The 27,175-nt window shown below is 45.2% G+C and overlaps 1 protein-coding gene across 1 annotated transcript in view; it reads right to left on the reverse strand.

The window, feature by feature from the left end:
• LOC147709475 (serotriflin-like) overlaps window positions 1-27,175 on the reverse strand; it is a 260,350-nt gene that overhangs the window by 36,831 nt on the left and 196,344 nt on the right. The window contains exon 5 of the mRNA XM_086925499.1: window positions 26,091-26,176. Coding sequence (XP_086781625.1) covers window positions 26,091-26,176 — 86 coding nt within the window. The remainder of the gene's footprint in view (window positions 1-26,090; window positions 26,177-27,175) is intronic.

Below are 27,175 nucleotides of genomic sequence, written 5' to 3' on the forward strand. Positions count from 1 at the left end.
ACACAGAGATTATTGTCTCCTCTTGTGGAAGGCGTCTTAAGTGGAGCAAGATTATGTCTAACACTGATAAACTATCCACCATAGATGAAGTGGTCAAAGGCACACAAGACGAAATTGGCTCCATTGACCTAACTAAGGCAGCAGACAAGGTTACTACTATTTTTGAAGTAGCCATAAAAACTATAGGGGACCTTTTTTGGGCACAAGGGTTTGTAGGGAAACCCAAACCCTTATCCAAACCCAAAGGCAGGCATGACTGGTACTCAGCATCATGCAGAAAGGCCAAATCCTGCTTAATTGAGGCAGTTAAAGGGAAGTCCCCCTTATCAATCCAATCAGCCAGAAGAGAACATAAAAAGGCCCTGTGGCTAGCTAAAAGGGAGTGGGAAGATGCCTACTGGCTAACCCTTAAAGAAGCAAGCATGAAAAAAGACTCCAAATGCTTTTGGGACACTATAAGGGCACGTAACAGACCAGATAGTGACCTTATAACTTGCAACATTCCGAGCCAGGCGTGGGAGGCTCACTTTTCCAAACTTTACTCCTGTCAGAACGGACCTAATGGGAGAGGGCCTGTTTTATCCTCTCCCTACACTAATTATATGCTTTGCCCCAGCGACTCTGATTTCACACTAAAGGAAGTGGAATATGCAATAAGTTCTATTATTCCACAAAAAGCTGATGGCATTCCTGGGGATCTGTTAAAATCTGATAGTGCTAAATGGGGTAGATTGATTCACTCCCTCCTTGTTGCTATCTGCAGGGGTGCCCCCATTCCCTCATCATGGAAGGGGGCGGAGGTGGTCCCCATCCATAAGAAAGGTCCAAGGGATGATCCATCTAATTATAGGCCGATCAGCTTGCTAGATATCAGCCAAAAAGTTGTCGGTAAAGTTCTCTTACTCAGAATCCTTAACTGGGTGGAAGAAAACAAAATTCTTACCGACTTCCAGGCTGGTTTCAGAGTAGGCACTGGAACAATTGAGCAAGCATTTAGGCTCATGATGGTTTATTGGAAGGTTGTAGTGATAGGCAAGGGCAGTCTTTATCTCGCATTTATCGATTTAAAGACTGCCTTTGACCTTGTCCCTAGGGACTTATTGTGGAAAGTTCTGGCTGACATGGGGTTGCCACACTACCTACTATCTCTATTGGTCAGGCTACATCAGGATAGCGTTGCCCAAGTCAGGTGGGGCCCTGGAGGGGAGAAAACGGGCAGTATTCCGGTCGAGAGAGGGGTCCGCCAGGGATGTGTTCTGGCTCCCACCCTTTTCTCTCTGTACATCAATGGGGTGGTCGAGCATCTTCTCAAATTTCCATCTGATGAGCCATCCCTGGCTGGTGAACGTATACCGACCCTCCTCTTCGCGGATGATACGCTTTTAATCTCCAAAACCCCAATGGGTCTCCAGAGGCTCTTGGACAATTTTCAATCATTTTGCACTGATCGAGGCCTGGTAATAAGCACCAATAAAACGAAGTACCTTGTCCTCAATCCTCCAAAACAGCATGTGCGTTCCCCCACCCTAAACACTGAGCTCCTGGAAAGGGTAAAAGTTTTTGATTACCTCGGGATACGCCTTTCAGACAAAATGGATTGGACGCCCCATCTAGATAAAATGCTGCTGAACCATAAAAGGATCACAGGTGCCCTTTAGAGGGAGCAACGCTCCAGCTCAACAAAACCAATAGGAACAGTCCTGGAGATCTATGCAGCTAAAGGAGTCAGCTCTGCCCTTTATGGAGCGGAACTTTGGGGCTTTTCATCTACCGACGCTCTGCAAAGATCTGAGAACAAATTCTGCAGACAAATAATGTCCCTTCCACAAAGCACCCCAATACTTCCTTTATTTATGGACCTTGGCTGTACCCAGATTGGCGAAATCGCGAAATTTCATCCGTTACTATTATGGGCCCGTATTTGGCGGGTAGAAGAACTCAGCGGATATGCCAGAGGCCTTAAAGAAATTATGTCATCACCGAACTGGGTCAAAATCAAATGGTTAAAAGATATGAAAACCCTACTGACCAAGTTGGGCCTACTCGAATCTTGGTTAAGTAGAACCTCACCCCCAAAGCAATTACTTAAAAAGCTCTATCGGGACTGGATTTGCTCCCAAAGACATTCCAGCACGTCTCTTGGCAAGCTAACAGAGGACTTCCTGATGTTTAAAGACTGTCCCAGGCGGGAACCTTATCTGGACATAATTGGGAAACCCTTTGCTCGGGCCTTGTATTTTAGATTTAGAACGGGTACTTTACCACTGAACACCTTTACCAAAAGATGGAAATCCTGTATAGGCAAATCTGATTTATGTCCATCGTGCCTTGTCAAACCAGAGACATTAGCGCATTTTTTGTTTGTCTGTGACGAATATGCTAATCCAAGAAGGGTGTGGCTGAAAAACCTATGCCGTCAGCTGGGAACCAGGAGCCATGATGTGGCAATCAGGATACTTGTTTCGGACAGTTTTGTACCCTATGCTTGTGCCCTAGTCAAATTTTTGTCTTGGGCTTGGGCTATCCGAGCCAAAAAGCTAAAACAATCTGTTTAATTCTTTTTTAGAATAAATACTCTGGTAATGTTTTAATTGTTCACCTTCTTAAAACTAACTGGCTACACAATTCTGAGCAAATAATTCCTGAAACTATTGCTTGGACCAGAGATGCAGAATTTCTCTTTTTTAAAAGTATACTCAAATTGTAATTTTTTTTATATACATATATTGTTCTGCTTTTATGATAATGAATTTTTATCGAAATAAAGCTTTTTGACTTTGACTTTGAACACAAAACATGCAAAACAAAAGAAAAGGAGGGCTGCAAGTGAAAACTTGGGAACATGTTTATTCATGCTGGAGAACAGGGGTGTTGCGGTTTCAATTCGGGCAAAGCCAACTTAGTTTGTCTCCTGGTTCTGCAGCTTAAAACTAAGAAACAGAAAAAATCTGGCCGCAAAATGAAGTAGCAATCCGCTTGAAACGTAGAAACAAAGGAAAGACGAATCGGGGACTGTGAGGAGTGGTGGGGGAAAACCACGAGGGAGACGCACGCAGAGAGGAGACAGTAAATGGCAAAGGAAAGACGAATCGGGGACTATGAGGAGTGGTGGGGGAAAACCACAAGGGAGACGCACTTACGGAGACAAAGTGAAACAACACGTACATGAAAATGCAGAGCGGACGGGAAACTGAAAGTACGGCCGGCCTGCGGCCGGCCATGAATAATTAGGAGACAAAGTAAAACAACACGTACCTGATAATGCAGAGCGGCCGGGAAACTGAAAGTACGGCCGGCCTGCGGCCGGCCATGAATAATTAGGGGAGGAGAAGCCGCACAGCGCACGCTGGGAGAAGCCCTTTGATGTGCTGTGCGGCCGTGAATGCGCATGCTTGTTTGGTCACGTGATTCACGTGAACTTAATGAAAACCGCAGCGCAAGAAGCCCTTGGTTTGACGAGGATTTCGAGCACTTGAATTCTCGCTCCGCTCAATGCGCTTGCGCGGATTGATAGGTCGCGAGACCTAAAAACATGGGACGTTGCGTCGCTCGAGGACCGCCCGCCGGTATTCACCCTCGGACTAGGGATCATTGGTGTCCTGCTCCTGCTAAAATCCTTCTTGAGTGTATGTTTGTAATGCGCTAAATCGAGGTACACACCGCTCAAGAGACGTGAGGCAGCTAATTCCCAGCATATATTCAATCTTCAGTGCGCAGAGCAAACTCTCCTCCATGGTGACGTCATCATTATGTCTGCGGTTTCGGTGCGCTATTCTCCAGGACTAAGCACCACTACGTGGAAAGTCGTGCCGCCATTTATTAGTGCAACGGGCAGCGCGATGTGGGTTTGTCAAGCATTAGGTTTGGCGGTACCTCTTGCCGCGGTTAAAGCATAGTTTGTGGAAAGTGTCCGCCCACTAACTCCGGCTATATGCTGCAACAGCACCAACGGTCGTGCTACAGGCATATATTATAACCTACTCATGCAGCAAGGCTTGCTCATTTATCGGCGTGATTGCCACGGCTCAACACACAATAGTGCAGTCCCGAGTACAGGTACTCACGGAACCCAGTCCGATGTCCGATCTCCAGTCCGCTTCAGGCACGGACCAAGTAAAATCCTTGCCTCGTCCTGTTGACTCACAGCATGATCCTTTACCAATGATTGGGTGAGCAGCTTTACAGAACAACCACGTAAAACATTTTGCCTGAAGTCGCTGATCTTAGTACCAGGATCGCAGAGGTTCAGCTGTCCGGATTTCCCACATATCCCACATATAAAATGTTCAATAATGCCTTCCACACATGCCTAGTCAAAGGCAAGAACACCGTCTTTTGTTCATACATCGGCTTCTGGATGCTTCCCGAGTTTGCTCACTTCATCCTCTTGGCTTGTGCACAGATTTTGGTTGTTTCACACATGAGCTCCAACACTACTTTAATTTACGCACTCGCATAGCTGCCAAGGTTTCAGATTGCTATGAGTGACAGTTGCATAATTTCAGTGAAAATATGAGTGACATTTCAGGGACTATGAGTGACACTTTCTCGCAAGCAACATAAAGATGAGGGAAGCACATAAACACCAGAAAATACACTAATTTCAGCATGGAGAAACTCTAGGAAGATCTTAAGCGTACTGCAGGGGACCAGAAATTGAAGGGCACTAATCTAGTACTCTGACAGAGACTCGAGTGGGGGTGGCAAGTGTTAACTACTTTAATTACTTAACTTGGTTCTTGGTGATCCGATCTTCATCCAGGCAGTCGCAGCACAGTGTGTCTGGCCTCGGCGATTGACTCTGGATCAGGGCTGCCTCGTGCCTCCCGCCCCCCTCCCAGGCAATCATTTTCGGTTTGCTGCCGGTGCCCGGAGAATTCAGGCAGCCTGTCCGAGTCCTCTCCTGACAGCTGCTGCAAAACGGTCGGTCACGACGGTCAGAGGTCGTCACTCCTACCACACTCTACAATGCACTTTCCCGATCGCCCTCCCCATACTGAGCTGTCTGCAGTGGTCCGGCCTCTGTGTGATAGCACTACACTCAGCACTGCCACACTCCTCGTCCCCCCCGCTTTGCCGCAGTTTTGTTTGCGCTGCAGCCCGCGATCACCAATGCCTCTTTTCTTGCTCGGCGTGCGTGCGGCCATGAGTCAATACTTCAGTGTCTGTGTGTCCTGGCACCACTGTTGTGTTGCCGCGCCGCCGCTGGTGAAATTTATACTCGGGGTCATCATGGTGTCACTGATTCTAGGCGAGTACCCGCCGGGCTGGCAACGCAGGTAATTTGCAACGCTGTGCACGAAGACCGAGCAGTGCAGCATGCCAGAGCGAGGACTCCCTGACTTAGATTTGAGTCCCCCGCAGCTTTTGCATCAGTGCTCACTAACTTCCGTTCGGTCACATCCGGATTATAGCCACCACCTGGGCACCCCTGAGGAGTATGTGACTGTGAGCCAGTAGGATCGGCTGTTGAGAGGGCGGCCCCGCCCCTCCCCACCCCCTTAATTATTGGCAGAAGTGTGTGTCAAACTAAGCTGCGCGGCGCGGCAGGAATAATTGCAGCCTGGAGCCAGGCACGATTGTTACATTGTAGCATAGCGCTCTCACTCAGCTACCAGAGCATGGTGATTAACTATTTATGTTGTAAATAAGGCCAGGTAGGTAAATTGTTATACTTGTCCCTGCTGCCCAGCGACAAGTATAACAATTTACGAACTAGAACCCAGCAGCTGCTGGCACTGGCAGCAAGTCTCTCGGAGCAGCAAAGCCCTTCACAAGCGCCGGCGGTGGCTCGAGCTGGACAGTCGGCAAAATGCGTGACAATGCATTTCAGGGCGGTGATGCGGAAAACCGCACTGAAATGCGTAAGTGTCACACTGGATGCGTGATACTTGACAGGACTGCACTCGCCAGGAGCATCACAGAAATCCTCAATCTTGCTGGTGCGCCCTTTCAACAACGAGCTTCTCGAAAAACCAAAGGTCAGATTTCTATTACACCCGTTACTTTAATTTATGCCCCCGCTACCAAGGACCTTAATTGGCAAAAGGTGGACGAATTTCATATTTACTTTTTTACTTCCAGCTGCTTCAGAGATGACAAGAGCTAGGGCTTCTCTGAGAGGCAGGATTGAAATGACCCCTCATTATCCAGTCTATGCAGAGCCAACTGTAACAATATTGTTTTCAATATTCAACTAGATTTTGTAGTAAAGAAGCAGTTTTTCTCAAATAATTCTCAATGCTACAACATTATTTTGCCAGACCCAGCTGTTACGTATAGCAAATCAACCTGGATACAGGTGTAAAGTTCCTGGACACAAAGGAGAGTCAAGACTTCATGGGGAATGTTATACTTGCTATGTTTCATTCTTTCTCAAGCATCCTCTCTTCAGGTCACATGTGTTCATAATTTAAAGACAAATGACAAATATAGAATGCATGTTTGTTTAATGTCACTTCTCTTTGCAGCTTGAGAATCAAGTCTGCATGAATATATTCACAGCATTTATTCTTTTAATAGTTTCTTTCTGTTGTTTAAACACATGATGGCGGGATTGATTTAAACCAAAACAGTCAATGTTGGGATATTTTCTGCTGTTCACATTGACAGATTTTTTGTTAGAGTTTTATATAGTGCAAACTAGACCCGAGAAATCGGGTATCAGAGCGCTCCACATGAGCACTAGTTCTGTTGCAGATGGACACATTCATTTATATTAGGCAGGGGGAGATTAAGTGATTTGCCCAGAATCACAGGATGTTGAGCGTTGTTTCCTAAATTTGAACCTGGTTCCCCAGCTTCGAGGTCGAATGCTCTAGCCGTAAGGTTACATCCTCTCCCTGATGCTATTCTGTCTGATTTAATGTAGTTATAACTAATTCTGTGTGCACTAGGATGGTATTTTTAATATGTATCCTTTTTTTCCTAGTATTTTTAATGTGTCATTCTATCAGGAAAATGGATTTGGTTTCCACTAATCATCCTTATGACAGCTCAAAAGATTGACTGTTTCCTGAAATGCATCTTACTCAAGTTTGGATCGGTGGGTAAAGAGATGGTAGTCCGACTGGCTTTCTCTCTCAGGTCGGCGCATTAACAAAATCCTTCCTGCCCGGGGATCTAGGGTGGCTAGAAAATGTTTAATCCAAACCTGCAACACAAACCTAAAACCATGATTCTCAACAATTGTGAAAAAATAACCATGTTAGATGTGCTTTAAGCTATGATTCATGAAGTGTCTCTGCTTGTGAGATTTCTCACTACCACTAACAGGGTATTATAGCCAAATAAATCAGGAAGTTCTACGGTAAAATCCAAGTAAATCATGGCTAATGGTAGTTATGGAGTTGGAAGACAATGTACTTATTCTGATAGCCTGCCATGGTAACTCTTAGAACGAGCGCAGGAAGGTACACTCAGAGGTAATATTCTTTCTACACTAAGCAGGTTTTGGTGTCCAAAAATAACAGCCCATCAAGTCTTTCATTTTCCTTTACTCAGAATTATCAGTGGCTGGGGCCTGACAAAACCAACCTATTCCCTGTAATTGCAGGAAAGGAGAGCGCCTTCTCTTCATTGATTATCTGGACTTTCATTTATCCAGGTAATCTAGTCCATTCTTTGAATATCTTGAAAACATTTATTGACAAAAGCCTCCAAAATATGTTACGTCATTGTGGCAATAGTCGGAATGCAAGGAGTTGTGTTCTCACTATCAACTTCAACAGGTTGATAAAGGCAGTGGCGTAACGAAACTTGAGGGGCCCCCCTGCAAACTCCATGGAGGGGGCTCCCCTCCCATCCTCCGTGCCAGTCTAGAGCTCTCAGGCCAGCGACTCGCCATACTGCAGGGGATGCAGGGCGATTGTTACGCTACTGTCACCAATACAGCCGTTATAAGTAACACTTGATGGTGGAGTCAAAGGTTGGGCTTAGTCTGCCAGCAGACTATCATAGGTGGTGGTCCATTCATTACAGGGTCCCTGCCATCGGTAGACCGGGGAGGTTTGCCCAATGTTAGGTGGGTTTCCTGATGCAAACTCCTGTCATGATATGCCCAATTTTAGGTGGGTTTCCTGATGCAGACCTGTGTCATGATATACAACATCGGGTACACTCATTGTTCAGTTTTGACAAAAGTGCATCCACTTCTCCTTCTCATTTTCGTTTTAAAACATTAGACAATGCGACAATGCAGTATTTCAAAAGCAGATGTAACTACAAAGAGGACATTTTCATAATACATTTTTATTAGTAGACAATAGCAATCTTAAGAGGCATTGCATAGCTTCATACACACTTTCACCCCAATTCCATCACAGTCGCTCTCTCTCTGTCAGTCAGTATCTATCTTTCAGTCAGTCAGTCAGTCAGTCAGTCTCTCTCTCTCTGTCAGTCTTTGTCAGTCAGTCTCTCTCTCTCTCTCTCAGTCAGTCTCTCTCTCTCTCTTAGTCTCTCTCTCAGTCAGTCAGTCCATCTCTCTCTGTCATTCAGTCTCTCTCAGTCAGTCAGTCTCTCTCAGTCAGTCTGTCAGTCAGTCAGTCTCCCTCTCTCTCTGTCAGTCGGTCGGTCTCTCTCTCTCTCTGTCAGTCAGCCAGTCTCTCTCTCTCAGTCAGTCAGTCTATCTCTCTCTGTCATTCAGTCTCTCTCAGTCAGTCAGTCTCTCTCAGTCAGTCAGTCTGTCAGTCAGTCAGTCAGTCTCTCTCTCAGTCAGTCGGTCTCTCTCTCTCTGTCAGTCTCTCTCAGTCAGTCCCTCTCTTTGTCTCTCTCTCAGTCTCTCTCAGTCAGTCTCTCTCCCTGTCAGTCCCTCTGTCTGTCAGTCTCTCTATCAGTCCCTCTCTCTATCATTATCTCTATCCCTCTCTTTCTGTCAGTCTTTCTCAGTCAGTCAGTCTCTCTCTCAGTCAGTCTCTGTCTTTCTGTCAGTCATTCTCTCCCTTTCTGTCAGTCAGTCTCTCACAGTCTCTCTCTGTCAGTTTCTCTCAGTTAGTCAGTGTCTCTCTTTCAGTCAGCAAGTCTCTCTCTATCAGTCAGTCTCTCTCTCTCTCTCTCTCTCTCTCTCTCTCTCTCTCCGTCAGTCCCTCTCTCTTTCAGTCTCTCTCTCTCAGTCTCTCTCTCTCTGAAAGTCTCTCTTAGTCAGTCCCTCTCCCTGTCAGTCCCTCTCTCTGTCAGTCTCTCTGTCAGTCTCTCTCTCTCAGCCTCTCTCTCTCAGTCTCTCTCTCTTAGTCAGTCAGTCTTCCAGACAGTCTCTCTCTCCCTCTGTAAGTCTCTCTCAGTCAGCCATTCTCTCTCTCTCGCAGTCAGCCAGTCTCTCTCAGTCAGTCTCTCTCTCTCTCTGTCAATGACTCTCTCTGTCAGTCATTCCCTCTCTCTCTCTGTCAGTCTCTCTCTCTGTCAGTCAGTCTCTCTCTGTGAGGCCCTCTCTCTCAGTCAGTCTCTCTCTGTCAGTCAATCTCTCTCTCTGTAGGTCAGTCTCTCTTTCTCTGTCAGTCTCTCAGTCTCTCTCTCTGTCAGTCTCTGTCAGTCAGTCTCTCTCGCTCACAGTCTGTCTCTCTCTCTCTCTCTGTCAGTCAGTCTCTCTCTCTCTCCCAGTAAGTCTCTCTCTTTCCCAGTCAGTCAGTCTCTCTCAGTCAGTCATTCTCTCTCTACCTCGGTCAGTCAGTCTCAGTCAGTCCGCCTCGCTCAGTCAGTCTCTTTCTCTTTGTCAGTCTCTCTCTCAGTCAGTCTCTCTCGCAGTCAATCAGTCTATCTCTGTCAGTCAGTCTCTGCCTCTCTCTCTCAGTCTCTCTCTCTGTCAGTCAGTATCTCTCTACCTCAGTCAGTCAGTATCTCTCTACCTCAGTCAGTCTCTGTCAGTCAGTCAGTCTCTCTCTCTCGCTGTCAGTCAGTCTCACTCTCAATCAGTCTCTCTCTCTCTCTCTCTGTCAATCAGTCAGTCACTCTCTTAGTCAGTTTCTCAGTCAGTCAGTCTCTCGGTCAGTCAGTATTCAGTCTCTGGATCAGTCAGTCAGTCTCTACACTCTCTCCACTCTCTCCATTGTCTCTCTCCATTCTCTCTCTCAACTCTGTCCACTCTCTCTCCACTGTCTCTCTCCACTTTCTCTCTCTCTACTCTCCCTCCACTCTCTCACTATCTCTCTCTCTCTCTCTCTCCACTCTCTCTCCACTCTCTCCCTCCACTGTCACCCTCCACTGTCTGCCTACACTCTCTCGCTACTCTCTCCACTCTCTCTTTCTACCCTCTCTCCCTTCTCTCTCTCTCTCTCTCTACTCGCTCTCCACTGTCTCTCTCCACTGTCTCTCTCCACTCTGTCTCTACTCTCTCTCCACTCTCTCTCTCCACTCTCTCTCTCTCCGCTCTCTCTCTCTCCACTCTCTCCACTGTCTCTCTTCACTCTCTCTCTACTCTCTTTTTCACTCTCTCTCCACTCTCTCGCTCTCTCTCCACTCTCTCTCACTACTCTCTCTCTCTACTCTCTCGCCATTCTCTCTCTAATCTCTCCACTCTCTCTCCACTCTCACTCTCTCTCCACTGTCTCTCCACGCTCTCTCCACTCTCTCTCCACTCTCTCTCTCTCCACTGTCTATCTCCACTCTCTCTCCACTCTCTCTCTACTCTCTCTCCACTGTCTCTCTCCACTCTCTCTCTCCAATGTCTCTCTCCCACTCTCCACTGTCTCTCTCCACTCTCTCTCCACTCTCTCTCCACTTTCTCTTTCTCTCCACTCTCTCTCTCTCTCTCTCTCTCTCCACTCTCTCTCTCTCCACTCTCTCTCTCCACTCTCTCTCTCTCTCCACTCTCTCACACTCTCCCTCACAAAGTAGTGTGCGTTCCATGGGCGACCACAGAAATGTTTCCGGGGGGGGGGCACATTTTTAACTTCATCACCATCCCCCTTGCACCCTTCTCCCCTCTGCCTTGCACCCTTCTCGCCCTCCCTCTTGCACCCTTCTCTCCTTCTCCCTTGCACCCTTCTCCCACTCCCCCTAGAACCCTTCTCCACCTCCGCCTTGCACCCTTTTCTACCTTGCACCCTTCTCCCCTCTGCCTTGCATAATTCTCCCCTCTGCCTTGCAACATTCTCCCCTCTGCCTAGCACCATTCTCCTCTCCCCCTTGTACCCTACTCCACCTCCGCCTTGCACCCATTTCTACCTTGCACCATTCTCTCCTCTGCCTTGCACCATTCTCCCCTCTGCCTTGCACCCTTCTCCCCTCTGCCTTGCACCCTTCTCCTCTCTGCCTTGCACCCTTCTCCCCTCTGCCTTGCACCCTTCTCCCCTCTGCCTTGCACCCTTCTCTACCTTGCACCCTTCTCCTCTACTCCTTGCACCCTTCTCCCCTCCACCTTGCACCCTTCTCCTCTCTGCCTTGCACCCTTCTCCTCTCTACCTTGCACCCTTCTCCCCTCTACCTTGCACCCTTCTCCCCTCTACCTTGCACCCTTCTCCTCTGTACCTTGCACCCTTCTCCCCTCTGCCTTGCACCCTTCTCCCCTCTGCCTTGCACCCTTCTCCTCTCTGCCTTGCACCCTACTCCACCTCCGCCTTGCACCCTTTACTACCTTGCACCATTCTCCCATCTGCCTTACACCCTTCTCCCCTCTGCCTTTTAGCTTTCTCCCTTCCACCTTGCACCCTTCTCTACCTTGCACCCTTCTCCTCTCTGCCTTGCACCCTTCTCCCCTCTGCCTTGCCCCCGGCTCCCCCCCACCTCCCCTGCGGACGCCCACATGGTGCATTCCAATAAGAGTGCTTTGCCCTGGAGAATGCTCTCTCTGGGGGGCCCCACTCCCACCCTTGTCAGGGTCCCGAGCAGTGCTCTGTGCTGCCTCCTGCTCTTGCTCTCTGAGGCTGGGGCCCCCACCCCATCCTTGTCCTTGTCTCTTATCTTCTCTTGTGGGGTGGGCTTTGCTTATGGAGAGGAGAGAGTGGGGGCTGGGCTCTGTGCTGCCTCAGAGGAGCAGTGGAGACTGCTGTCTCTGGGGCCCCCACCCCCACCCTTGTCCCGGGCCTGCCTCCGGTGTTCTGGACAACCTGGCCAATCTCGGACTCAAACAACTTGTTGACACCCCCACCCACCTTGCCGGGCACCCGCTCGACCCAATCTTCACCTCCAGCAAACACATCTCCTTCGATCACACCACTGCCCTCCATTGGACGGACCACAGCTGCGTTCACTTCAACTACAAAAAGACCACGACCCACAACCCCCCACAACCCATTCCCCGAAGAAATTGGAATAAAATCACCACCGCCCAGCTCTCCTCTTCGCTTCACCTAAACCCCCCTGCCAAATCATCGGACCCAAACCAAGCAGCCACCAACCTCACTCAATGGATCACCCTCAGCGCTGACGAACTAGCACCCCTGAAAAACCATCAAATCAAGCAAGGCACCAAAAAATCCCCCTGGTTCAACGATGACCTTAAGAAATCCAAGAAGCTCTGCTGCACCCTCGAGAAAGCCTGGAGAAAAAACCCAACCACTGACAACCTGGCCTCCTTCAAGAACGCCACCCGCAAACACCACCAACTGATCTGATCTACCAAGAAATCAGCATTCAAAGATCGACTCGACAACAACGCCCAAAACAGCAATGGAACTATTCAACATCGTAAAAGAATTTACCAACCCCACCGTCGGCACCAACGACATCACTCCCTCCAAAGACCTCTGCGACTCTTTATCCTCTTTCTTCCACAACAAAATCGCTGACATACATAACAGCTTTGAAAACCAGTCCGAAGAACAGTCCACTCCATCCACCTCCGAACCAAAACAGCACTCTACAACCTTTGCGCCTGGAACCCAATCAATACTGAAGACACCATCCGACTGATGAACTCCATCCACTCAGTATCGCCAACCGACCCATGCCCCCACCACATTTTCAACAAAGCAGACTCCATCATCGCACCCCATCTCCGCGATGTCATCAAATGCTCCTTCAACTCAGCTATCTTCCCGGAAATCTGGAAACATGCCGAACTCAGCGCCCTTCTGAAGCAACCCACAGCAGACCCCTCTGAACTTAAGAACTACCGCCCCATCTCGCTCCTCCCATTTCCTGCCAAAGTCATTGAGAAAGCCGTCAACAATCAGCTCACCGCCTTCCTTGAATCCAACAAATCTCTCGACCGCTCACAGTCCGGCTTCCGAGCCAAACACAGCACCGAAACCGCCCTCATCGCAGCGCTACCAGACAACGGAGAAACAGCTGCCCTCATCCTACTTGACCTCTCCGCCGCCTTCGACACAGTCTGTCATAGCACCCTCATACAACGCCTCAGCAACGTCGGAATACAAGGAAAAGCTCTAGACTGGATCATCTCGTTCCTCGCCGGAAGAACCCAAAGAGTCCGCCTCCACCCCATTCAAATCAGAGGCCACCAAAGTCATCTGCGGCGTACCACAAGGATCATCACTCAGTCCCACCCTCTTCAACGTTTACATGAGTCCCCTCGCATCCATCGCGCTTCAACACAACCTCAACATCATCTCCTACGCAGACGACACCCAGCTGATCCTCTCCCTCACCAAAGACCCAAACACCGCCAAAACCAATCTACACGAAGGAATGAAAGAAGTAGCCGAATGGATGAAGAACAGCCATCTAAAACTAAACTCGGACAAAACGGAAGTCCTCATCTTAGGATCATCCCCCTCTGCCTGGGACGACTCATGGTGGCCACCGGCCCTGGGTACAGCACCCATACCTACAGATCACGCACGCAACCTGGGCTTCATCCTAGACTCCTCCCTCTCGATGACTAGACAAGTCAATGCCGTCTCATCTTCATGCTTCAACATCCTACGCATGCTCAAAAAAATCTTCCGTTGGATCCCCACCGAAACAAGAAAAACGGTCACCCACGCACTAGTCACCAGCAGACTGGATTAAGGAAATACCCTTTAAGCCAGAACCACTGCCAAACTACAGAATAAACTCCAACGCATCCAAAACGCCTCAGCCAGACTCATACTGGACATCCCCCGTCAAGCTCACATTTCCGGTCACCTGAGAGACCTCCACTGGCTCCCCGTCAACAAGAGAATAACGTTCCGTCTCCTCACCCACGCACACAAGGCCCTCTACGACCTAGGACCCGAATGCCTCAACACTCGACTGTCCTTCTACACACCCACCAGCCAACTACGATCATCCAATCAAGCCCTCGCCGCAATTCCGCGCATCCATAGATCCACCATGGGAGGAAGATCCTTCTCCTACTTAGCGGCCAAAACCTGGAATTCTCTCCCCACTCACCTCCGCCTTACACAGGACCACTTCTCCTTCAGAAAGCAGCTAAAAGCCTGGCTATTCGATAGGTAAAGCACCCTCCCTCCCTCAAGCGCCTTGAGACCCTCTGGGTGAGTAGTGCGCTATACAAATTACTGAACTTGAACTTAAACTTGTCCTATCTCTATATTCATGGTTTTCTCCGCTACTTATTTATACGCAGCAGACGCTCGGGCTCACTCGCTGGAGCCGGCGTCTTCTCGCGAGAAGTTTGCGTTCAGGTTTATTTTGCCATCAGTAAGTCTGTGCACTGAGAAGGCGCTGTTTTCAACGTTTCTTAGATCATTCTGGACATGCCATTTACTGCAGTTCCGTTTTTTCAGGTACTGCATATCACTATTCTGGCCTATTCGACTTCTAGTCAAGCACTTTCCACGATTCAGGTAAACGCCGACGTATGCTCTCGGCGTCCTCTTGTTTGCAACAGGCATTCTGCCGATTAATTGTACTCACATAGGTGTTTTAGCACATTACAGCTCTTTTTTAGATGCTGTTACATTCTGGTACGCTGTAGCGTAGTGGTGTTATTTACATTGTTGCAGGTAAGCACCGTAGATCTTTTACGGTGTTAGATCTTTTACGGTGTTACATCTCTTCACACTATGTTTAGAACACGCCTCAGTTTCGGTTTGGTTACTTTACAGATTGCAGTGACATTCCATTGGTTTGTGTTTTGCTATGAGTGTGAGCACTCAAGCGTCTTGAGGTACGACTAGTGTGGTTCTCAATTCTTTTAATTTAGGGTACGTTTTTACTAATGTCACAATTCGGGTTATGTTTTTGGCACTTTTTCACTTTTGCTATCTTAGTTTCTTTCTGGATTCACGCTGTTTTCAGTGTGGTTGACACATAGTACAAGGTGATGATGATGTGAGGAGTTCTTCTTGCTCTCTTGTGAACCCTTATGTTTCATGACTAATGTTAAACTCCATGTTGTTGTACATTGTTTAATAAAATCAGTTTATTGATATATAGCAGATTCCCATGATGAAGGGCTTATGTGAAAAGCCCGAAATGCATTGGGATATGTGAAGTTTTTAGTTGTTACATGCTGAATACGAGCTACATATTTTCGTCATTTTTGAACTTTATTTCATCTGCGACTATCAACAATAAAGCAGATTATTACCAACCTCATGGTCTGAAGATCTGATTCTCAGCTTATGATTCATTGGAAATTGGTTGGAGTACTATCATTTATTGAAGGGTAACAGAATATTATTTATTAACACTATTTGATAACATTGTGTACACTTTATAGTGACTTGATTGTAGTGCACTTTGGTATTCCCAGATACATTTCCGGGTTTCTTCTTTTCAACTTTCTAAAAGTGGCATTTTCCGAATTGCAATATAAAATCCAACTTCACCATAAGTTGTGATTTTCAATTGTGATTCCAGAGACACCAAACTTGAAAAGTTCATCTCTTCCAGTATGTGAATTACACTTATCTGACAAAATTGGGAAATCCCAATGCTATCCTATTGAAGAGATAGGCCTCGCTAATAGGACATGTGAAATTGAAAAGTACATGCCCTGCCTTTTAAGTACACTGCACCCTGCCCTCTGAGTTGTTCAGAGCCTTCCTTAGGGGTAATTTATATGTGTAAAAAGGGAAGGTTTGGGCCTGGCAGAAGAGTTTTTTTTCCAGGTCGGCATGGCAGTGTTGAACTAAAATGTAAATTGATACTTGTATAGCGCACTACTCACCCGCAAGGGTCTCAAGGCGCTTGTACGAATACCGCTGTGGAACCCGTCCTGGCTTTCCCTGTGAGGCGTCCACTCCTGGGCACCACCAGGGTGAAGGCCAGGCATCCTTAGCGTTGTGGGGACCGGTGTGGAGATTAAGCAAGCTATTGCCCAGAGTTGCACTCTATGATCAGAATAGGCACCGAGGCGAGAATTATCCGGTCGGTGGAATTTATGAGCACAAGACCCGCCGAGGCGGGGAATTGAACCCTGGTCCCGGGCTAGACCTCTGCATCAGGGTCTGCCGCTCCAACCATTGAGCCACACTTCTGCACTTACAGGCTCTGCAATAGCAGGCCTCTGTCATGGTTAGAGTGCTACTTAGGTGGGAGGGAGAACAATTCCTGCAGGCCACTAGTAACTTTCAATTTACAGGCCCTGAGTATAAGTAATATCACATCACTAGGGATGTATAAGTAAACTAAATACGCCAATTGTGGTTGAGACACTATTACTATGTTTAGGGGAGAGAGCACACGCACTTAAGCCCTGGTTAGCAGTGCATGGAGTAAGGAAACAGTTGGAGGGAAGACCACCCCACGGCTGTCAGGTCTAACACAGCAAGTTTGAGGAAATTTAGGCTGGGGAGGGGCACCAGACAAGGATATCCCCTCTCGCCAATCTTGTTTGTGCTCACCGTTGAGCCTCTGACGACCTGGCTTCGGGTGGACTCGCAGGTCAAGGGCCTGAATTGGGACCCAGACTGGGAGGACATAGTCTCATTTTAGGCAGATAATATTCCCTTGTAGTTAGCGGACCCGAAGCGCTCGCTACCACAAGTACTTGACATTCTGGAGGTCTTTGGTCCCTGTAGCATCCTATCATTCATATTGCTTAGCAATAATTACTATTATTACACTGCCTCAAAGTATTGTTCATGTTGCTCAACAATAATTGCACACCCTAAAATCGCATTATACCATATGAAGCCAAAGGCACTAACATCATCAATATATGCATATGTTGTTTCATTCAATAATTAATACAATTATTTCAAAAATTACTAGCCCATTTCTAGTCACATTGGCTATTTAATTATTTGAATAAAATATTTTAAATGAGACAACATATGTATATAGTCATTCAAACAATAAACAGCCAATGTCTAGTCACTTGAGCGAGCGAGACTGGAAGAAGTTTAGAAAAGCCGGAAATAAAAAAGCAAATACCTCAGCTACCCTAAATACTGCAAATATATCACATCTAGAAAAACACATCTGATATTAAAAAAAAGGAATGCCACTAAGCAGGATTCAACCACACGCATAGTAAAATCTCTCCTCCAGCAATCAAAGTCACAAGAGGAGCTACTCTTGCACTTTAAAATGATAGGCACTGAAACTTTAACTAAAAAGGCCCCAGAAGCTGCAGCACATAAACAGGGGGAAAGAACCCTATTTCTAGTGAACAGTGATATTTACAGCCAGTTGCTGGGTTTGAATATGGACTGAACGAAGAAGACACTCAAAAGGAGCTGAACCACAATCAAAATATCTGTGAAGGATACAGTAATGGAAGTATCATTCCGCATCACGCAGTACAAGCTCAACCCTTGTTGAACAGTCACAGCCCTGAAGCTACACTACCGGTGCAATTTGTTCACGGTGTACAAATAAACACTAAGAAGGCTCTCCAAATAACGAATTATTCTCCCAATTTGACCTCAACAGAGATTGGAATATCACACAAAAAATCGCAAAATTCAAATGGGAAAACTGTGATGTCGCATATGAAACAGTTTCAAATCAATTGCTACTTCTACCAGAGTAAAGATCAAAAGGTTCCTAGGACATAAAGTTGCTGCAGAGCATAGAAACCCTAGATCATCTCACACCTCACTTCAGAAATGTTTTCAATTGAATTCCTGGCTCCTTGTTGTAACCTGATAAAAGAGCCAACATTGGATTTGTGGCCCTATCCCGAAGTAACCGAGTTAGTACTATTGGAAAAAGGATAGCTCATGAATTGGGTAAGAAAAATTACAAAAAAGCACAATAGTGCATACCCTAATGTACTAATAAAACACTAAAATAGGCATGCTAATCAAACTATATCATGTAAGAGATTGGCTTTTACCAATTCAATATTGAGTAATGCACTGGGAGGGTCAGCATTGACAGATAAAAAGAAAAACACTCTGATGCAGTATTCGTCAATGCTTACCCCAAATCACCCACAGATAGAATCCGATTGCAGCGTGATAATTCATTGATCAAGAGAGTAAATGGAAGCAGAAAAGGATACTGTAACCCCACACCCACATAAGCCATTTCAAATGCTAAAATTGTGCTCGTAAAACTTGGGAGGGTATGTCAACAAAGTTAAAGGACTAGGAAATTTTGAACTTTTAAAATAGTTATCAGATCCTAATTTGTGGCCCCTAATGCCCATCTCCCTGATTGGGTTTTTTGAGTTTATCAACCCAACTATTAAACACAGGAGCAAAGGTCAGATCTCTCTATTGTGTTGGAGCAGACAGATCCCACCTGCCAAAGTTGAGCAGCAAATATTATCACACCTACTATACACCAACAACGTGCTTTTAGTCAATAAAACGCAAATTGATCCTCAAAGACTTCTCAAACATATCAATGTATTAAACTGAAGATAAACTTAAAGAAAACCAAAACAATTGTTGTCGATGAAGAGATAAAAAAAGAATGGTGCATGGTATCTACAAAACAAACTGGTGTAGAAAGTCTTGGTACAAAAATATTTGGACCTAACCATAGACTCCTGTGGATCATTCCTTACTCTTTTACTGCAGCTACGGGGAAAGACTTGTGTCCTGCTTTTGGCTTTTATTTCTCCCTTCAAAATGTTTGTAGCCAAGTACAAAATTTATAGAAAGCACTAGTCACCTTAACAATTTTTTTTAAACTTCTCAATAAAAATATGAGGAACATATCACGCTGTCAGGATTTACAGTTACAGAGAAAATGCTCACACACCTGGATGATAATTGATAGCTATATCACTTTGCATGCTCAAGCATACTTCTCGACCAGGTACTCAAGTTTTATAAAGCATACATTTTTGTTTTTCTGTTTTGGCTACCCTCCCTTGACCATACCTCAAAGAGGGACTCATCAAGAGGAGGCAAAATATGCAGACTTTGTTAACAATCAGAAAAAGGATTAATTCATGTTGTGGGCTCTGCATGTGCCTGGTCCTACTGTTAAATTAGAAAACCTCTTCGGAAACTGTTTAATCAAATACGTAAAAGACATTACAACAGGTCATAATTACCTTTCTAAATCCTAAGGACCCAGTCTTAAATGCCCGTTTTGTGAAATTTGGAGTCAGATATAAACCTTTAGTTAGGTTATCCTTCTTCAGAGGAGGCCGAAAAGCAACAGGTCATTTCAGCAAAGTTTTTAATGTCTATAAAAGTTAACCAGTCCTAAAAACTCTGTATCTCATGGATGGACTTGTGGGTTGGCCAGTCCGAAAGGGCAGAGCACTTAAGAAAGCCCATAGGCAATCTACCTTGTGAAAGACAATACTGGTGAGACTGCACTTTTGACCTTTTGAATCCATACTTCACCGAACAGGATAGATTGGTTTCCATGTGACGAAGAAGGACGGAACATGGAATCAGTGCTTCAGAAGGGAAGCAAAGAGGATCAGAATATTGTCCAGGTATACCACAAGAAACCAGTTCCGGATGTCAGAGAACAAGCTAATGATGAATCACTGTAAAACTGAAGGAGCATTGGTAAGACCGTAGGGTATCTTCCGCATATTCCTAGTATCCTTAGAGTGTTTGAAAGGCCATGTTCTACTCATCACTTTCCCTAATCTGGAGCAGATGGTAAGCTCCATAGAGATCTAACTTTGCAAAATATTTTGCACCATGAAGGTACTCAAGTATGACTTTGATGAGTGGAAGCTGGTAATAGTCCTTTAATGGAGATCTTAGGTTAATTGATGCAAGACAAGTGGAGCTCCAGTGGGTAATGTAGACTGGACAATCAGGGCATTATCAATATTCTCGTCCAAATGTCGCTTCAGAACTTGTTTCTCTTGATGGGTCAGAGAGTACATTCTACCACAGGAAATTATGTTTACAAGTATGTTTAGGATAGCACAACCCAAATCTCTATGAGGAGGGAGAGATGCAGACCTAGGCTTCTGAAATACAATAATATTCCTTGTAAACCAAAGTAATGGCCAAAGTCTGGCTGGTTGTATCTTCAGATACTTCTTGTACCTCAGGAGCCTAAAAATGTCCTTTCTAGTAACAGTTATCTCTGCAGGGTATCCCAAGCACTATGGCAAAGGTAGGAGATAAGATTAGATCAAAGGCACCTATCTCCTTATGATTGCATGAAGACTCTAAGTGTGAAACTGTGATGGAGGCCACAAGACCTGAAGTTATAAAGATCTGTTGACTGTTTGAACTTGATCCAGAGATGACATGTGATCATAATTTGGGGTGTTTGTGCATAACTCAAGTTGATAAACATGCCAAAGGTATTGGAATCATAGAGGGCAGTAACAAAAAAAACTGGACATGGGGGACTTAAAGGGTCACTCCAATACAAAAAGTGTGAATTGGATACCCCAGAGGAACTAAAAACTTTGAGGAAGAATGAAATGTCCTGCCCATTTATCCCCTGCAAAAGATGGAATCTGGCAGTTTCCAGTGGCCTGGAGAGTTTAACAGTAAAATCTGGTGCTTAGGACTCTCCCAGTAGAGGCACAAATGTCCTTTACATCTTCGTTCCTTTTTGTCACTGAACAAAGGACTTCTAGCAGATTAAAACTGCATTAGTTCATCAGGCACCTTGGAAAAAGGAACAACTGGCTCAGCAATTGGCTCAGTATGCCTAAAGATTTGGGAAGAAGGAGTAGAAGTGAATCTCAGACTTCTCTGTTTTTCCATTCTCCTCGAAGTTTAATCAGGAGAACCTGGCCGGGAAATAAAAAAAACTGGAAAGCTCAGGGAATTCTTACCAGCTCACCCTTTACCTCCTCCTGTAACCCTCCCCTAAAGTAATCTAGGAAAACTAGTGAACCTTAATGAATTAGGCAGAAGCTTGAGGATCCGGACTCTCAAATATCTTCTTGAACTTTGCCCAAAAAATCAGCATAATTATTCAAGGAAGGATCTTCAGCAACTACTGGAGGAGTTGCCCAGGCCAGAGCTGCCCCACTCAAGGAACCAATCAAATATTCCACTTTGGATCAGTCAGAGGAAGATAGTCCATATTAAAAGAAAAACACACCAGGCTGTCCAAAAACTCCTTCAACCCCATACGATCTTCAGAATCCTTCGATGTTAAGGGGCTGATGGCTTTGATACCTTGATGAAGGGCAATATTATTGGTCCTCAATTGGTCAGACCGTAGTTTGTCGATCAAGGACAAAGGCCAAACCAACACCAGGATTCATACCAGAAACAGAGGTTTTTGGCTTGGCAATCTCTTCAGGGCTGGGCGGTTACCCGTTATCTAGATTGGGGTCATCCACTGATCGAGGTAAGATCAACTGTTTCCGGAGGCCACAATGTCACCAAACACTGAAATATTTAGAAGGTAGGTGCGCTCAATAAGCTTCCGTCTCTGTATGAGGAAAGAAATCAAAGGAGTAAAAAACTTATCCTTGCTGATTAGGTCTTCACCGGATTGTAGAAAACCGGTAGTCAGGAATTCGGAGGAGCAAGTCCCAGGAGCAAAGAGGCAGGATCAGCATGTGGAGGGAGTGTGGAAACAAGAGAATGAAAATGGCTTTGTTGTGGGACACCCTACAACCAGGCTAAGGCCTTTAAATAGTAAAAGAAGAGGAAATGAAAAATACATCAAACACTACATGACAAAAAAGATAATGGATTGAGAAAGTCAGTAAGAAACCAAGGGAAGCACAGCCATGTTGAAAAGGGAAAAGAAAAAAAATACTAAAGCCTGACATGGATACCATAAAACTCAGCTACAAATCCTCAAGCAGGTGATTGCCATTTTGGAGTGGAAGAAAGAAGGAGCAGAAGCTGGGATTCCAGAGGCACAAGCGGAAACAGACCCAAGTAAAAGCCAGTTCCAGCCTGCAGCTGTGGTTCTCGGGCATCCAGGTGTCAGATAAGCAGCAGACTTAACAATCAGCTCAAGTCAACATGCCATATAGGGTCATGTCACAATAATTGTTTAATGTCATCAGTAATGTCATCAATGATGTCATTTGAGAAGTCATCAGCTTTTTGTTTGTTTATTTTGTTTGTTTGTTTGTTTATTAAAACCTAATTAGTATTTTCAACACCTAAGTATAGCCTCACTTTAACCTTTGTTTTTTTCATGCCAAGTACAATCTTAATACCATACCTAACTAACATGTCACTATAGCCTTTGGTTTTTTTCAGTAAATTTCGGGGGCTTCTCTTCATATTCAGTCAACTATCCCGCCCAGCACAGCTTTTGCCTGTGCAAAGCAGGGGGATTGGTCGCATGGATTTTGGAATTAAAATCTCCTCACTATATTCTATATTAATTTAGTATAAATGGACAACGTGGCTTCCAGTGTATATTTTTCATATCAACAATTTCTTATTAATCTGTCTTTTGAATAGTCAAATATTTGTTGAAGTGGACTTCTACCCACCTTTAAGTTCATTTCAGACCTTTCAGGAATTTAGCAAGAATTCCAGCAGTACTCCTGGGAATCCACAACTGTGACACATTCTCAAGAGGACTAATGTCTGTCCCTAATTATACAGAGAAATGTACATTTCCGCATGTCGAAATGCAAAGAGAATGAACATTTTGAGTTTCTTTCATGTAGTCGTGCTGCTCTGCTTATATCACAAATATTTTTGTGGTGTTTCCCTCTCATACCCATTCTAAAAACATATGTATGCCTTATCTTATCAGAATTAAAGCTATGACCATTTCCAAAAAGAGAACTATCTGCTAATTGTTTGTGCATACTCACAAACTTATTACCAGTTTTTGCAGATGGACCGACTGTGGAACAGCCACACAAGACTCTGTGAGCTAATTTGGTCATGGGGAAAATTCTTCCACAATGGGGAAACCCTATGTACAAGGCCAAAACACCACCATTCGTGATTACTTGAATGGGATTTTACACTAATAAAAGGTGTATTTGCATCGCAAGATATATTCGGATGCCAGTACATCCTGAACAATAATATCCATCTACAATAATATTGCATTCAATACATCAACCGTAGTACTATGTCATCGGGTAGTAGCAAAACATCAACTTGGCTAGACTTACCTTGCAATGTAGTGGTTAGGTTGTTGTAGTGGACATGACATGACACTATTTTAATGCAATATAACATATGCAACAGGTGACATGTTTTAAGTTTCACAATGGTAGGGGTATATCTTGATGAATCAAGCATTATTTCATTAGTTATAGTTATTAAATAGCACAAGTTCAATAATGGCTTCAAATGATGCTAAATAATTCATTGTATGGTTGCAATGCACAATGTAATTTAATAATATATTTTAAACGTGTGATGATAACGGAGTACTCATTAATAATTAGTAATTTAAATATTTATATCCAATAGCTGCTCACTCGCTCACCATTAGGGAGCATATTTTTTTTATCCCTTTTTTGCAAGTTCTACATTTGATTTCATAATGAATATAGTTACTGTTGGAACCTAAATATGTCAGGTCACCTAGGGTAGCCTGGCCTAGTGCAAGACAATATCAATAGAGGCACATGTGTAAAGGTTGCAAAACCACCCAGCAGTAATTCAAGGCAATAACACTAAAAAATGACGCTACACCAATCTTTGTGTAAAAATACGAGCTGCTTTATAAAAATATTCTTTGCTCTCTTTTGTCTATTATTTCTCTTTTGATAATACAGGTCATTACATCACATTCAAGCAGTAGTATTATGAATGTCTTCAAAATTACCAAGACATTTCACTATTCAACTTCCCAGCTTATCAATACATCACATTGGTCTCCAGGGAGCAGTGTCTCAATCTTCAGCACAGAAACATTCCTAGGAATTACTTCCTTTTCAATCCCCAGGTACCTTAGTTATGGGATCTCCAGGTTAACAAAGCCAACTCTTACAGCAACACTGCACTTCCCTCCCTATCCCCAATGGCTTCTCTATCAGCCGATTTCCTGTGGACAAACTCTCTCTAAATGGAAGTAAACAGATTTGCTAGGACCTCTTTCCCATATCTGATTTTTAGCAGGTGAACACAATATCTACTGAGTAAGCCTTAAGTTTAACAAGTTCGTTTTGGCAATTCTCTAAGGTACCACAGGCATTCCACCCAGGCTGCTCCCTAGTAAAGTTTACAGTGTTCTTCTTAGTTGACCTTCCTCAGCTCTGAAACTTCCTTTTACTCTGTCTCTTTTGAACTCTGCATAGGAAATCCTTTGGGATACCAGAATTGATCTTTCACTCCGCGTTCCAGTGCTTCTAGACACTTTGATGACTGAAAATGGAGGAAAAGTCTAATCACATCGCAATTTCCCCCACTCCCCTTACTTGTGTTGGTAGACGGCCTCACTCTCCGGCCTACGCTACCTCTTCTGGGGCCTCAGCTGATCTCTCCCAGCGCGTACCTCGGGGCTGGTTTCCAAATTGTACCAGCCAGCCCCGTGAGGAGTTCGCGCTCACTCGCGCTCCGTGTGGGGCCCGCTCTCCGCCTCGATCCGCCTCAGTTGATTCCCTCTCTGGCAGCGCTCCTGCGCCCGCGCGAGAGAGTAGCGGCTCAGACCGGCGGCTGCCCCCCTCGTCAGCGCGGGTAGTGGCTCACCTCTGGGCCTGCTCGGTCCTAGGCCCCTCCTGTCAGGACAGTGATCACCGCCAAGAGTCTGCGCAGAAGCGCGCCGCCCAAACACAGTCAGCGCTACACAGTGATCACCGCCGAGAGTCTGTGCAGAAGCGCTCCGCCCAAACGCCGTCGGCGCTACACTCCGCTTCACATCGACTTCGCGGCAGCACCTGTTCTCCCACCTCAGAGTCCACAGGTGAGAAAAGGTGACTCTGGCTGCGCTCACTCCCACAAGCAATGGGGTCCCGGTTTTACATCAAGGAGGAACTAATCAGGGGTGAGGTTCCACACTCCAGGGCACCAATCCTCTAACTCCTGCAAATTGCTCTATCCCTTCCTACTGGACAAGGGTGGGTAAAGACTTAGTTTTACACCTCACACCCTCCTGGGCTGGAGCCCCCCTGTCCAGGGTCAGTAGGATGAAGCTAACTGGGTCAGATCTAAAGTGGTGGACGGGGGGTGAATCCTAAAAGGGGCAACCCTTAAGAGGCAAGCTACCCTGTGAAGATCCTACCCCCTACCAGACCCTTAGCCTATACTCCAGCTGCTCCTCACTCACAAGACAAAATGGCTGTCCAGCATTCCGCCTTATATAGGCTGACCCTCAGAGGTCCAGAAGGGACCAGAAGGTTCTGGAATTCCCTACTCTATCCTATGGGACAGGTTCCAGGTATGTCAGTTATGACAGTTGGTAGCCACCATTTTGTGACTCCAAAGAAATTCCTGTCAGGAAAGGCCTCTAGGCCTGAGGTAAAAAACTATGAGGGCAAAAGAGCACCTATCTCCCAGACCAACACCTTGAAAAATCTAGTGGATACAAAAAATGAATAAGGGTATGAGGGGCAAAAAGGGGACAAAATAAATAATAAATTGGAGGGACTACGCAAAAGGCCAGACAGGTCTAACAGTTACATATTGGTAACATTTGTTTTCCTGCTTATACAGTTTGTGATCTATGATGTTTTCCACTCTTGTGGTGGAAGCGTATTTAAATACATACAAAGCCTTCAAAACTGCAGGAATAGTTAGTTAAATGAATTCCCCAAAATAATCAAGTCCTCTTTATGTACGTGCCTTCAACAAAGGCATGTAATGCAACATAGAAGGCAAATATAAAACGGTGCATCTGCAAAAATATAAAAAAACAAACTCTAACTTTAGCTTTCAGGCGAATAGAACGGGATAACGAGAGAATCATGAAATTACACATAACTATATAGGAAGACATTGATTTAAGTAAAAAAAAAACACTGTACTTACTGAGGAGCGTAATGGCAAACTTGCAGGTCAAAACCAGGACATTTCTGATATGCGCATCCAACAAGGGCGGTTTTACTCCAGACGGCCTTTATATTTAAAGATGGAAAAATAATTTTTGAACCAATTATATGCCTCAAATGCAGGTTGTAATATCTTTTACAAACATTTTTAAAATAGAAATATGCATTACATTTACTACTACTTGATTATCATGGACAGCATTTTCACAAATGTATGCAAAAGAATTTCAGGCTGGCGTTCCCGCGTTTTTTCTATCAAATGGATATTCAAACCCCAGTTAATTTTCCTTCTGATCTTTTCATCGAGATCTTCTTTACGTATCCCAAAATGTAGTTACATTTGCATTGTGTTATTTCCTATTTTTTCCAAGAGTTATGTCCACTTTAAGTTAATCTCTCATTTGTCAGATCATAACACCACATAGTCTTTTGATTTATTGTAGGGGCACTTTGTTGGGGTCGTTGTATGCTTCAAATTCTATGTCAGGACCGGAGGTGAGGATTATGCTGTACTTTCTCCACTTTTTATTACAGCAGCCATATTAACAGATAAGAAAAGACTTAATTTTCCGTAAATACTGGAAAAAGTCAACAGTAAAACAATGTCCAATCAACAGAGTCAGGCACCCCCCGAAAGTCCCTCATCCCTGTTTCTACCTCCTCTTTCTTTGCTGCTCCAGCATCTGAGATAACTACCTCTGGGCCACCTCTCTATTAATTGTTGTATTGCTAATCCTTATATTTTGGCGATTTCTTGTACTGTGCTGTGTTTGTATTGCAGGCGCGGCCACAAGGAACGCTTGTCGTTCCTCTGTGGCCGTTTTTTCCTTAAAAGTGCTTGGGGCCTTGAGGTGTGGTCCCCCGACCACTTAAGGCCACCATGTGGTGAGCGCGATCAGCGTGTCTCGCCTCCAGAGCCGGCGCGCTAAGTCCCCTGAGGCGATCTGCCAATTTCAGCCTGGTCAACTGGGAGCTCCATATAATTAGACCTTTGTCTCACACACCTGGGGCATCACGTCCCTCCTGAGATTCTATATGAATCACATAGATCGATTGAAAGGTTAG

Source organism: Lissotriton vulgaris, chromosome 6 (assembly GCF_964263255.1).
Source record: "Lissotriton vulgaris chromosome 6, aLisVul1.2, whole genome shotgun sequence".
In the NCBI taxonomy this organism is placed as follows: Eukaryota; Metazoa; Chordata; class Amphibia; order Caudata; family Salamandridae; genus Lissotriton; species Lissotriton vulgaris.